General features: G+C 44.8%; 1 protein-coding gene across 8 annotated transcripts in view; it reads right to left on the reverse strand.

The window, feature by feature from the left end:
* Positions 1–14,812, reverse strand: part of LOC140201862 (ankyrin-1-like) — a 302,101-nt gene that overhangs the window by 141,770 nt on the left and 145,519 nt on the right. For all 8 annotated transcript variants that reach the window (XM_072266606.1, XM_072266608.1, XM_072266605.1 and 5 more), the window contains 4 exons: positions 14,268–14,366; positions 12,965–13,162; positions 4,371–4,469; positions 2,364–2,462 (listed from right to left, as the gene is read on the reverse strand). In XM_072266606.1, coding sequence (XP_072122707.1) covers positions 2,364–2,462; positions 4,371–4,469; positions 12,965–13,162; positions 14,268–14,366 — 495 coding nt within the window. The remainder of the gene's footprint in view (positions 1–2,363; positions 2,463–4,370; positions 4,470–12,964; positions 13,163–14,267; positions 14,367–14,812) is intronic.

Here is a 14,812-nt window from a genome sequence, read left to right on the forward strand (position 1 = left end):
TTACCCCAAAGAAATGGCTCTCGGAAAGAACCCAAGAACCAGCAGCAGCCTGAGCGAGACTCTACGTTTGGCACCACGCTACCCTGCATTAGTTGGTAGTGAAATGGCTTGCATCCAGTCCTCCTATGGTCCAGCAGGGCAATATCAGCCACAGACAAGTGGCCGTCCACTGATGACGTGAGGAACGGGCAGCTCGTTGGACCTCTCCTAAGAGGACTCTGTTCGGGATCGGAAAGCGTGGACAGGCTCATGGCCGGCACCCAAACGACGGCACATTTGGCCTAAGCCCGCGGCTCCGCAGACTGTTGCGATCGCCGCGGCTCACCTTGTTTCTTCTAGCTTCAGTGGAACAACTGGAGCAAGGATTCGGCAAAGAAGCAAGAAGCAGAAGCTTTTAAAATAAAGCCTGAAAGGTGCAGGTGAAGCAGAGGGAAGTTAAAAATACGCTACCTGAACCCTCCAACTGGACTTTAAATAGGAGGAAGTAGCCGTGTGCTTTGTTAAAACCCAAGAGACATAAAGCCATACAACACAGTCACAGGCCCTTCAGCCCACCATATCCATTCTGACATTTACACTAAACCCATTTGCTGCACCAGGACTGTCTCCACCTGTCTCTTGCCTACACGTGCTTGTTTAAATGCATTTTAAACACAGTGATTTTACAGTATGTCCAATTCTACCACCTCCTTTTTCACTGAGCTTCAGATATCATCCGCTCTGTCTAAAAATAAACTCTCATAGATGCGCTTTGAAACTCCTCCCCTCTCCATAACCCTGTGACCTTCTGTTTCTGATATTTCTGACATGGACATCATATATTCAGATAGTTAAGAGGTGAAGAAATCTAAATGTGGTTTTTTTTTTAACTTGTTTCTTGAGAATATTTTGGGCAATATAGAGGAATACGGTTAGGGAAATTTCTGCAGATCTTCCTCCTTGCCACAGTACCAGAGCCCAGTCTGAAACCCTGAAACCTATGCGCTTGTGTATCCGGTGGGATAACAGAAACATCTCCCTTGGTCACGATTTGTGACTCTGAGTCAAAGACCATACGATCATAACACGTGGGAGAAAAATTAGGCTGTTCAGCCCATTGAGTCTTCTCTGCCATTCCATCATGGCTGATTTACTTTTCCTGTCAACTCATTCTCCCGTCTTCTCCTCATAACCTTTGACACCCTTACTAATCAAGAACCTATCAACCTCCGCTTTAAATATACCCAGTGATTTGGCTTCCACAGCCATCCACGGCAATGAATTCCACAGATTCACCAGAACTGTGTCCAGTTCTGGTCACCTCACTATAGGAAGGATGTGGAAGCATTGGAAAGGGTACAGAGGAGATTTACCAGGATGCTGCCTGGTTTAGAGAGTATGCATTATGATCAGAGATTAAGGGAGCTAGGGCTTTACTCTTTGGAGAGAAGGAGGATGAGAGGAGACATGATAGAGGTGTACAAGATAATAAGAGGAATAGATAGAGTGGACAGACAGCGCCTCTTCCCCAGGGCATCACTGCTCAGTACAAGAGAATATGGCTTTAAGGTAAGGGGTGGGAAGTTCAAGGGGGATATTAGAGGAAGGTTTTTTACTCAGAGAGTGGTTGGTGCGTGGAATGCACTGCCTGAGTCAGTGGTGGAGGCAGATACACTAGTGAAGTTTAAGAGACTACTAGACAGGTATATGGAGGAATTTAAAGTGGGGAGTTATATGGAGGCAGGGTTTGAGGGTCGGCACAACATTGTGGGCCGAAGGGCCTGTAATGTGCTATACTGTTCTACGTTCTATGTTCTACCAGCCTCCGACTAAAGAAGTTCCTTTCCATCTCTGTGATATAGGGATGTCCTTCTAATTTGGGGCTGTGCCCTTTGGTCCTCAACTCTCCCAACGTAGGACATACCCTCTCCAAATCCACTCAAGGCCTTTCAGTGTTCGAAGGGTTTCAGTAAGATATCTCCCTCACTCCTCTAAGCTTCAGTGTTCAGGTGCAGCGCCATCAAACACGCCTGATACATTAACCCTTTCATTCCCGAGATCGTTCTTATGAACCTCCTCCGTAGACAGAGGTCATTGTGGTTACAGGATGTGCAGCAAACTACATATGATGGGAATATCAGGAAGCTTCCAATGGCCAGTGTCTCACGCACCCTCCCCCTCCCCACAGCTCTCTGGGATGGAAGGTTTCAGAGATTCAAATTGTTCCTCCTTACTTCCATCTTAAATGGTGGCTCCTTACTGCAAAGACGCGTAAAAAACCCTCTCACTGTCGACCCCAGAAATCCCACTGATGATCCCCTATGCTTCAACAGTATCACACCTCATCCTTCTAAACTCCAATGGGCATCAGTCCAACCACTCACCACGTTGGATACGTTCGGGGAGGCTCCATGCTGTAGTAACTTGGTGACAATATTCAGGTTTCCCATGAAGGCAGCGACATGGAGCGGCGTCAGTCCTGACTGGAACACAAAGGGAGGGGGAGAGAGGGGGGGAGAGAGGGGGGGAGAGAGGGGGGGAGAGAGGGGGGGAGAGAGGGGGGGAGAGAGGGGGGGAGAGAGGGGGGGGGAGAGGGGGGGAGAGGGGGGGAGAGGGGGGGAGAGGGGGGGAGAGGGGGGGAGAGGGGGAGAGGGGGAGAGGGGGAGAGGGGGAGAGGGGGAGAGGGGGAGAGGGGGAGAGGGGGAGAGGGGGAGAGGGGGAGAGAATACCAATTACAAATCACAGAAGGCTGTTGGATGCACTCAGAGGTTTGACTTTCTTTTACCATGTCACGTGCGATAATCTAGTAAAGTAGCTCATGTCTTGCTTAATGGGGCATCACATGGTCACTTTACTTCACATTTTATAATACAGTGCTGGCAAGGTGGTGATTTACTGTCTGGCCTTTTTTTGCCCTCTAAAGCTGATCCTTGCTCTTCAACCACAATATCAGTACCTACACCAGCAGGTTCAGGAACAGTTGTTACCCTTCAACCTGAATCAGCATGGATAACCTCACTCATCTCAACTCTGAACTGATTCCACAACACATCGATTCACTTTCAAGTACTCTACAGCTCATGTTCTCAACATTAACTATTTATCTATCTATCCATCTATCCATTGATTGATTGATTTTCCTTTCCCACACAGTGCATCTTCTTTTGCACATTGGTTCTTTCCAAGTCTTTGTTTGAGTGTAATTTTTCATTGATTCTAGTGTACTTCTTTGTTCTACTGTGAATGCCTGCAAAAAAGTGAATATCACAGTAGTATATGAGCACCCACAAGAAAAACACATTTCTTGACATATGGAGAGTGGAATCATGGTTGTAAAAAGGGGAAGGGAGAGGGGTAGGGAGAGGGGAAGGGAGAGGGGAAGGGAGAGGGGAAGGGAGAGGGGAAGGGAGAGGGGAAGGGAGAGGGGAAGGGAGAGGGGAAGGGAGAGGGGAAGGGAGAGGGGAAGGGAGAGGGGAGGAAAGGGGAAGAGCGAGGGGAGGAAAGGGGAAGCACCCAAGAGACATTCTGTAATAGAACACAAACATGAGATGAAGGGTCTCGGGCTGAAATGTTGACCATTTACTCTTTTCCATAGGTGTTGCCCGGCCTGCTGAGTTTCTCCAAATGACCTTGGCTGCTGCCACCTGCCACTCCTTCTCTGTCACCAGTCTAGATCCCCTACCATGGCACTCCACTCTTGCCATTCCCAACATCTTTTGCTCCCACCACATTTACAAGCTCACTCTCCCCTTCACACTGACAAATATAGTACTGTGCAAAAGTCTTAGGCACCCTGACTATACAGAGTACATATGTGCCTCAGACTTCTGCACAGTACTCTACATACTTTGATAATAAATGTACTTTGGACTTTTAACCAGTAACTGTTGCAGATACTCAGCAGATCAGGCAGCAGCTGTGGAGAATAAAACGAATTAACATCCCAGATTATCAGAATTGATGAAGGGTCTATGACCCAAAACATTCACTCTCTTTCTCTCTCCACGGACACTGCCTGACCTGTTGAGTCTTTCCAGGATTTTGATTTCTAACAGCTGCAGAATTTTGGAGACAAGGGATTCTGCAGATGCAGGAAATCTTTGAGCAACAAGCAAAGCTCCCTCCATTGCTGCTTCCTTTGGCAGAATTTCTAAGGAGAATATGAATAAGGCGCAGAGGCTCAAAACTTTCTTTGTCTCCACCTTCAGGAGACACTTTATGTCTGGGTGACTCTAATTTCAGGCCAGTGCTGTCCTTCCAATCTGATTTGTCACCCGTTAATTCAAGGAAGGATAATCCTCTTTCATTGTAAAGGGCAACAGTTATAAATGGTTTCTGCATTACCTGGTGATTTTTACAGATGAAATTGTGCTAATATCACGGTCGCTTACCTCAGTTACAGCCTCTAGCGACGCTCCATGTTTCAGGAGCAGGTCCATCACCCTGATATGGTTCTTCTTACATGCAATATGCAATGGGGTGAAGCCATTCTAGGAAACAGGAAGGGACATGGCATGTTAGAGAAGGCAACTCAGCTCATTATACACAGACATGAGGGAACAATGTGATATTTATTTTATTTTCCTTTTTCAAAGGAAGTTTGTTAGGTAACTGCAGCATCACAGTGTTTCAATATTCCATCGTTCACAACCTTTACAGTCAATAGCTTCAAATTACAACACAGCCAACTATATCCAGTATACAAACAGGAGAAATTCTGCAGATGCTGGAAATCCAAGCAACACACACAAAATACTGGAGGAACTCAGCAGGTCAGACAGCATCTAGAGAAAAGAGTAAACAGTCGACGTTTTAGGCTGAGCCCTTTCATCAGGTCCTGAAGAAGTGTTTTGGCCTAAAACATTGACTGTTTACTCTTTTCCGTCGATGCTGTCTGGCCTGCTGTGTTCCTCCAGCATTTTGTGTGTGTTGCCTGTATCCAGTACATACTCAAGCTCAGAGAGAGCCCAGCTATTATGGAAAACCTTGAGTGTATCCGCGGACACCGTGTGCTCTTTGTCAGGAGGTCTATGGGCATCAGTATAACCCCAGAAGTGGGCCAGGCACAATCAGCTCAAGCAGAATGTTCGAACTCTCACTGCTTGGACCTGTGAATGGATACTCTGGCCAGGCCCAGGCGAAAAGCAACCGGAAGATACCCTCGAGTGACCCACCAACCTGCACCTCTCCCCCCCCACCCCCCCACACACACACATAGTGTGACCACATAACAGGAACGTAGGGCTGAAGTGTGACCAAAACTTGAGGAACAGTCCCCTCAGGTACTCAGACAGAGACTGCAACCTCTCACGCTCCAGATACATGATACACTGACTTCTCCCAGCCACGTGAATGCAGGTTGGCTGGGGAGACCATGAACCAACTTAGGAATCTACTGCATGGTACTGATCCGTGCTACTCTCTCCCTCAGGTCCCCCGTGTAAAGAGAGAGGACTCCCATGCAGAGAGATCTCTACTAGGGGTCTCCCTTATTGCTGAGTGGCAAAAACAGAGTTGCTTTAGAGCAAGGGTTTCAAACTTCTTTTTGATCATGGAGGCCAGGTTGGGAACCTCTGCTTGAGAGGAAAGGGCCTTAACACACACACACACAGGAATAGGTGCAGGAGGAGGTCATTTGGCCTGTTGAACCTGTTCCACCATTCAATAAGATCAGGGCTGGCCACAGAAAGCAGCAGAATTTTAGGGGAACTGAAGGATGAAGGGTCATCTTTATTTAACATGTACTATACATTTACATGTCTTAGGAATTTGCTGTGCTGTGTTGGACAGGGCATGACATGGAACAAAAAACATATATATATATATATAGAGCTAGGGTGCCTAAAACTTTTGCACAGTACTGCAGTAATTTTATGTATTGCACTGTACTGCTGCCACAAAAACCAAATTTGACATATTTGAATGATGATCAACCTGATTCTGATATGGGTCTCTATAGTGGACTGAGAATGGGAAGGGGGCAGGGACAGGGGAATCATGGTTGGGAAAAGGGGAAGGGAGGGGAAGGGAGGGGAAGGGGAGCGGGAAGCACCAGAGAGATCAATAAACCAATTGCTTGGAATCAAATGACCTTGCCTGGTGTCTCAGGGTTGGGTATGTCTACACCCGCCCTTGGCACTCCTTCTCTGTCACTTGTCCCATACTCCTTCCACGGAGCTCCACCCTCACCATTCCCAACATCCTTTCCTCCCACCAAATTTACAAACTCGCTCTCCACTCTATGTTCACAAAAACACAGTACTGTGCAAATGTCTTAGCCACACTAGCTACAGACTTCTGCCAAAGACTTTTGCACAGTAATGTATAAAAAGCTAATAAATTTAGAAGTTGAAGAGAATTTGGAATGAATAAAGAATGGGACAAATGTAGGATTGGTGTAAAATGGTGGGTGTGGATTTGGTGAGCTGAGTAGACTGTTTCTATGCGGCATGACACCTGACTGCTCTTTTCTCCAGGTCATGCTCTCTTCTCACAGGTAGAAGGTACAAGTGGCTCAGGACTCGCACCACCCAGTTTAAAAACAGTTACTACCCCTCAACCATCAGACTCTTGAATAAAAGGGGATAACTACACCCACTTGCCCCATCATTGAGATGTTCCCAGAATCAATTATCTCACTTTAAGGGCTCTTTATCTCATTACCTCATGTTCTCGTTATTTATTGCTACTTATTTATATTTGTATTTGCATTGTTTGTTGTCTTCTGCACTCTGGTTGATCTTTCATTGATCCTGTTATAGTTACTATTTTATAGATTTTTTGAGTATGCCCACAAGAAACTGAATCTCAGGATTGTGTATGCTGACATACATGTACTATGATAATAAAATTTACTTTGAACTTTGGTTTACTTGTGGATGTCTTCCTACCTATTGGGAACTATAAAGCCAAATACAATCGACTGTTTGAGAGGCTTAAGCATTAATTCAAACATAGCAGAGGGAGGTGGGCTATAAAATTGGAGATTGAAAACCAAACACAATCCTGGTGGATCTAATCCACTCCTATTCCCGAGAGCAGCCAGGCACTTATGATGGTGAGTTTGGGGCAGGACTAGAACAGGGGAGGTACTTTATGGGGAAGTGTGGGTAGCGGCCCCCAGTTCTACAACAACAATCATAAAAACAAGCATGTAAATACCACTTAGTGTGAAAGATACACTATGTGGGTTAATTGGACGCTGTAAATTGTCCCTGGTGTGCAATTGAGTGTAGAATCTGGGGCTGGGGTGGGTGAGGGGAAAGAGGGAATAATGAAAAAATGGCATCAAGGTAGGATGTGTGTAAATGGTGGTTGGAGGTCAGAATGGATTCAGTGGGCCGAATGGCCTGTATGTGTGCTGTCTGCCTCCATGACGGCATGGAGCAATTAGCAGGAGGACACCAATCAAAGGTATCAGGTCAGGTGACCATGAGCTTGGACATAGAGGGAGCTCTTAGAGAATATCTTGATGAAGTGATGAAGTTAGGTGAGTAGGTAGAGGTTTATGATTACAATAATATGGGCAGTTTTTCCATTCACATTCAGTCATAAAGTACCATAGCACAGAGACAGGCCCATTGAGTCTCTGCAAGCCTGGTCATTTGCCTACTCCCAACTACGTGGCAAAAGAAATACCCCTCAGACTCCTCTTTAATATTTCACCTTTCACCCTAAACCTATGACCTCTAGTTCCCCATGTTTCCTGTTTCCCTCAGCACCCACTGCTAACTTAGAAAGCTTGATAACTGTCCCTTGTCAGCCAAAGTGAAATCCAGAAGATGTTTTTAACACATTAAGCCTAGCCTTACTAAAATGTTAAGTCCTTGGCTTGCAAATCACTTTTAATTAATGACTTAATTATCAGGCACAGCCTTGATTTTATGTTTCTAACACAGATTTGGCTAGACCAAAACAACAGTGTTATCGAATCAGCTCCTCCTAGTTTCAATTTTATTAGTGAGACCAGGATAAAGAAATGAGGGGGAGGAATAGCCACCTGTGCAATAATTATTATCAGTGTAAGCAGATATCATGTGGACCATTTGCATCTTTGGAATACTTTGCTGTTCAGCTAAAATCATCCTGCTGTGCTTCATTTTTAACTATATACAGGTCACCAAAATATTGTGCAACCTGTTTTGGCAACTTCGCTGAACTGTCTATAATTTGCATTGACTTTGTCTGGGCGGTCATTGTTGATGATTTTAATATTCACGTTGATAACCCCAAGGACAGTAGCGCTAACGAACTGCTCTGTAAACTGGACAGTTATGGATTGACACAGTGTGGTAAACCATGTATATAGGTTGTAACTGGGTTACCTGTCTGGACACACCCCTCTGCTGACTGCCCCTGTGGCTCCTCCCACAGACCCCTGAATAAAGGTGATTGTGTCACTGCTCCTCCCTCAGTCCAGGACAGACATACAGCATGGGTGTGGATCCATTTTACTGTTAATAAAAGCCTTTCAGTATTTACTCTACTTCCAGTCTTTTGGAGTAATTGATAGTGCCTCACACAGCATGTGACAGGGCCCCCACAAACCAAGGGCCACACCCTTGATCTCGTCATTTCCAAAGGTCTTAACACTTCTGAGGTTGTGGTAACCGATGTTGCTCTTTCTGATTATTTCTGTGTCTTGCTTGAACTTATTATGTCTCTATTCACTAGCACTCAAACTGAGGTAACCACAAAATGGTTTATCACTGAAAACACCAAGGTGTTATTCCCACAGGCCTTTTCTCCCACACCTGTCTTCTCTCCCCCTCAGCCGATGCTCCTGTAGACCATCTCAACTCTAAAATTACAGATGTCATTGACGCAATCGCCCCCTCAAAAGTAGAAGTAGTTTCTGGTAAGGGAAAAAGCACCATGGAGAAACACGTAGCACACACAAAGTGCTGGAGGAACTCAGCAGGCTAGGCAGCATCCATTGAAAAGAGTACTGCTGACGCTTTGGGCCGAGACCCTTCAGCAGAACTGGAGAAAAAAGATGAGGAGTCAGAGTTGGTGGGGGGGGTGGGGGAGGGATGAAGTAAAGAGTTGGGAAGTTGATCGGTGAAAGAAATACAGGGGTGGAGAAGGGGGAATATAATAGGAAAGGACAGGAGGCAATGGAAGAAAGAAATGGGGGGCGGGGGGAGCACCAGAGGGAGGTGATGGTCAGGCATGGAGAAACAACTCACTGGTTTAAACTCCAAAAAAGTGTCGAATAGCTGAATGCAGGTGGTGGAAAATAAAACTCCAGGTCTATTATGACAGTTATGAAGAAACTCTTTGCATCTATAATTTAGAGTTGAGACATGCAAGGCAGACCTTCTCTGATATTATAAACAAAAACAGCGATAATGCATGTGCCTTATTTGCTAAAGTTGATAGGCTCACAGATTCTCCTGTATCAGTAGCATCTGAACTTCTGTCTACATAGTCATGTAATGACCTTCTGTTCTTTCTTACTGACAACATTCAGAAGATGAGATATGCTATTAGGTCTCTGCATCAGGTCAGTTCATCCTTTCACTCACTTAGAATTAACTTAGTTAAGATGACACGATGCAAACCTACTGACTATAAATTTTACCTACAACCTTTTTAAAAAATGTTTTTAATTGCATGATGCCAGACATGCTGCAAATACTCAACACTTCTGCTCTATCAGGTTGCTTCCCAAAAGCCCTAAAGTTATTGATCCCCTTTTTAAAAAGAACAACCTAGATGCCTCAGTAATTAATAACTACAGACCTATATCAAACTTAGCATGTTTAAGTAAAATCATTGAAAAGGTTGTTTATCAGAAAATTAACAGCTTTTTGGCACTGAGCAACTGTATAGATGTTTTCCAGTCTGGATTTTGACAACACAAAAGCACTGTGACTGTTCTGGTCGAGGTTTTAAATAACATCCTCTTAAACTACGATGTTGATAAAATTTCAGTTTTGGTTTTACTGGATCTGAGTGCTGTTTTGATACAGTTGACCGTGGCATATTATTGGACAGACCTAGAAAATCGGTGGGGGGGGGGGGTACTTTCTGGTACAGTCCTAAAGTGGTTTAAATCATATTTACAGAACAAGGACTATTTTGTATCGATTGGTAGCTGCCTATCTGATCGAACAAAAATGACATGTGAAGTGCTTCAAGGGTCCATACGAGGGCCTCTTCTGTTTAACAGTTATGTGCTCCCTCTTGCTCAAATCATAGTAAGCAACAAAATATCTTACTGTAATTATGTGGATGACAGAGATTTATATAACAGTGACTACAGTCCCATAAAATCACTAAAAAACTGTATTGAACAAATCACTGACTGGATGAGCCAAAATTTCCACCAGCTGAACAAAGAGAAAATTGAAATAATTGCTTTTGGTGCCAAAAAAGAACAATTAAAAATCAGTGCTCACTTAGAATCCTTGTCATTACAGACCACAAACCAAGCCAGAAACCTTGGTGTTGTGATGGACGCTGTCTTAAATTTTGACTGCCACATTAAGAAAGTCGGCCTTATACCATCTTAAATATATAGTGAGAGTTAAAGGGCTTATACCTCAGCAAGATCTAGAAAAACTCATCCATGCATTTATTTTCGGTAGGCTTGACTACTGTAATGGCGTTTTCACAGGTCTCTGTAAAAAATCCCTCAGACAGCTGCAGTTCATTCAGAAGACTGCTGCTGGAGTCCTCACTAAGACTAAGAAAGTAGAATACATCACTCCAATTCTCAGATCACTACACTGGCTTCCTGTCCATCAGAGAATTGACTTTAAAGTATTACTATTGGTTTATAAAGCACTGAATGGTCTAGGGCCAAAATACATCTCCGATCTCTGGCTGCGTTATGAACCTGAGCTCTCAGGTCATATGGGGGCAGGGTTGCTTACTGACCCCAGGATCAAACCTAAACATGGCGACACAGCTTTTAGTTACGATGCTCCACGTATCTGGAATAACCTTCCAGAGGATCTGAAGTCTGCCCCAAGTTTAAGCTCTTTTAAACTGAGGCTTAAAAACTTTTCTTTTCACTGTAGCTTTTAATTAGAATCCCCTGCACTGTAACTTTTATTTATATCTATTTTTGTGTGATTTTATTCTCTTATATATTGTCTGAAATTTGATGTTTGATTTTTATATCTTGTTTTATGTAAAGCACTTTGAACTGCCTTGTGTTTGAAAAGTGCTATACAAATAAACTTGCTCGCTTGCTCTCTTACCTTATCTCCTTACCTACCCATCACCTCCTTCTGGTGCTCCTAACCCTTCCCTTTTTGCCATGGTCTTCTATCCTCTCCTATCAGATTCCCTCTTCTCCAGCCCTCTATCTCTTTCACTAGTCAACTTCCCAGCTCTTTACTTCACGCCCCCTACCCACCTTCCAGTTTCACCTACAGTATCACTTGCCACCTTGTACTTCTTCCTGCCCTCCCCCAACCTTCTTACTCCGATTTCTCCCCTTCCTTTCCAATCCCGATGAAGGGACTCGGCCCAAAACGTTGACTGTTTACTCTTCTCTATAGATGCTGCCTGGCCTGCTGAGTTCCTCCAGCATTCTGCGTATGTTACCTCTAGTTCCAGTCTCACCCAACATGAAGGTAAAAAGCCTGCATGCATTCTCCCTATTGATACCCCTCAGAATTTTGTATACCTCAATAAGATCTCCCCCCATTCTCCTGCACTCCATGGAATGAAGTTCTAACCCTGTTTAACCTTTCCCTCTAACTCAGGTCCTTAACTCCCAGCAACATCCGTGTAAATTTTCTCCGTGCTCTTACAAGCTTGCTGGTATATTTCCGGTAGTTAGGTGGCCAGAACTGCACATGTTCTTTTTATCTTTTGTTTTCATTAGGTTGAATTTAAATTTTAAAGCTTAGCTTTATTTGTCACAAGTGAATCAAGACATATCTTGATATGTCTTGATTCACTTGATATGTCTTGATGCTGAGGATGTTCTACAAGTCTGTGGTGGCCAGTGCTATCATGTTTGCTGTTGTGTGCTGGGGCAGCAGGCTGAGGGTAGCAGACACCAACGGAATCAACAAACTCATTCGTAAGGCCAGTGATGTTGTGGGGATGGAACTGGACTCTCTGACGGTGGTGTCTGAAAAGAGGATGCTGTCCAAGTTGCATGCCATCTTGGTCAATGTCTCCCATCCACTACATAATGGACTGGTTGGGCACAGGAGTACATTTAGCCAGAGACTCATTCCACCGAGATGCAACACAGAGCGTCATAGGAAGTCATTCCTGCCTGTGGCCATCAAACTTTACAGCTCCTCCCTTGGAGGGTCAGATACCCTGAGCCAATAGGTTGGTACTGGACTTATTTCCTGGCATAATTTACATAATACTATTTAATTATTTATGGTTTTATTACTATTTAATTATTTATGGTGCAACTGTAATGAAAACCAATTTCCTTCGGGATCAATAAAGTATGACTATGACTATGACTATGAAGACATGTACTGTGAAATGTATCATTTGTCTTAAAGACCAGCACAGACAGGGCACGTGCTGGGGGGAGCCCACAAGTGTCGCCAAGGTGTTAACACAGCATGCCCACAACCTACTAGCCCTTACTAATCTTTATGTCTATAGAACGTGGGAGGAAACCAGAGTGCTCAGTGGAAACCCATGCGGTCATGGGGAGAATGAAAAAGCTTCTTGCAGACAGCGGTGGGAGTTAAACCCTGACTGTTGGCACTGTAGAGCATTACACAGACCACTACACTGTGTATCGTGCATACACAATATTACACAGTATATTACACAATCCTGAAGAAGGGTCTCAGCCTGATACTGCGACTGTTTTACCTGCTGGGTTCCTCCAGCATTTCGCATGTGTTGCTTTGGATATCCAGCATTGGCAGGATTTCTCGTGTCAGTATTACACAGCCTGTTTCTCGTTAAAACATAAAGTAATGAAGGACATCCTGAATCCATTCACAATCAGTCAGTTCTTTCAGAACCGCTGCACGCACAGACTCACCAGGGCTCGGGCGCTGGGCTTTGCTCCCTTGTCCAGGAGGACCTTGGCCACCTTGTGATGCCCACAGTGAGATGCCACGTGGAGTGGGGTCAGGTTATCGAGCGTGACGTCATCAATTTCGGCTTGGTACTGGAGCAGAAGGCGGACGCAGTCCAGGTGGTCGCCCTGTGCTGCCATGTGGATGGGGGAGAGGCCATTCTAGAAGGAAAAGAACGAACAAGGCGTGGGCAACACACAGTCGGTCCAAGTCCGAGGTACAACCTGGCCACACACCTACCTTGGTGTAAACTGGTTCATTCACTTAAAGGAGTCAGCAAGCACATCACGCAGTGAATTAACACAGCCTGATGACAACCCCTTATAACATCACATAGATTATTATACAGACTGTATACACGGACCATAGCATAGAGCGTACACACAGACCTTCAGACAGAACATACACACAGATCATTACACAGAATGAATGATGTCTCTGGACCTGTGCTCTTTGCAGTTCAGAAGGATGGGGGAGTAGGGGGACCTCATTAAAACCTACTGAATACCGAAAGGCTAGATTGAATGGACGTGGAGACAATGTTTCCATTCATCTGGGATCCAAGGTGAAGACGTGGCATAAAGGGATGTCCCTTTAAAACTGAGATGAGGAGAAATTTCTTCAGCTCATCAGGAGAACTTATGACCCAGGACTAAGTTCTCCCTAAGTTTTGAATTTGTGGAATGATGTGACATGGTGAAGGGAGTCAGGGCATTGAGTTCAGTCGGGGCAATCTGGGAATGGGGTAAAATCAAAGTCAAGTTAATTGTCACATGCACGGGTACATGTGTGCACAGGCCCAAGGAAAAACTTACTTGCAGCAGCATCACAGGCATGTAGCATCATTTTAAGCAGCATTCATAGGGAAAACACAAATTGAGCAAAAATTATACACAATTTTGACAAGAAAGAACACAAATAGAATAATAGAAAGTCCATTTTAGTGCAAAGTGTAGCTACAATGTAGTCATTAGGGTTGTTCTCACTGGCTGAAGAACCAAATGGTTGAGAGGAAGTAGCTGTTCTTGAAGCTGGTCGTGTGAGACCTTAGGCTTCTGTGCCTCCTGCCAATGGTAGCTGCAAGAACTGAAGGAACAAGAGTCAGAGTGGAAGGTTGATTGGGACAATGATCATGAGTAGCTTACCTGGGTGAACTGTGGCTTTGACTTAGGATTGCCCTTGGAAGGGCAGAGTGTGGGGTTGGTATGGGACAGAGAGAAACTTGCAGCACCTTTTCTGTCTCTCTCACACGGGCCCTTGACCTACCTTGGTTTTGGCCATAATTGGAGCGTTGCGATCCAGTAGAATCTCAGCAATCTGCACATGGCCGTTCCTGGCAGCGCAGTGAAGAGGCGTCAGCTCATCCTGAACAAAGAACATGTACACACACACAAGGTAAGTGCCAGTTTCAACTCAGGACTTCAGCCAACGATTGCACAGCAATTCTGAGAAAACATAGATCAGTGTCCTCAACAACCAACTGCTGTTAGCGGACCGAAGAAACATATTCGCTGATGTCCACCACTATCTCTGTAGCGAGCACCTAATCCAGTCTTACTGATGCTGGTCAGCAAACTGCGGATGCCAAGTGGGCTTCCGAATGCTGTCACAGTGTGAGGTTCTCTCCTAATGGCGTGGCTCCCCTTAGCAGCAAATGCAGACATCAGCTGCAGAACCACATGTTTTGATATCAACGTTGAGTCAAAGTTCAAGTTCAGAGTACTTTTATTCTCAAAGTATGTATGCAGTATATAACCCTGAGAGTCGTCTCCTCCCACAGATGGTTATGAAACAAAAAAAACATGGAACCC

This window comes from Mobula birostris, chromosome 8 (assembly GCF_030028105.1).
Source record: "Mobula birostris isolate sMobBir1 chromosome 8, sMobBir1.hap1, whole genome shotgun sequence".
In the NCBI taxonomy this organism is placed as follows: Eukaryota; Metazoa; Chordata; class Chondrichthyes; order Myliobatiformes; family Myliobatidae; genus Mobula; species Mobula birostris.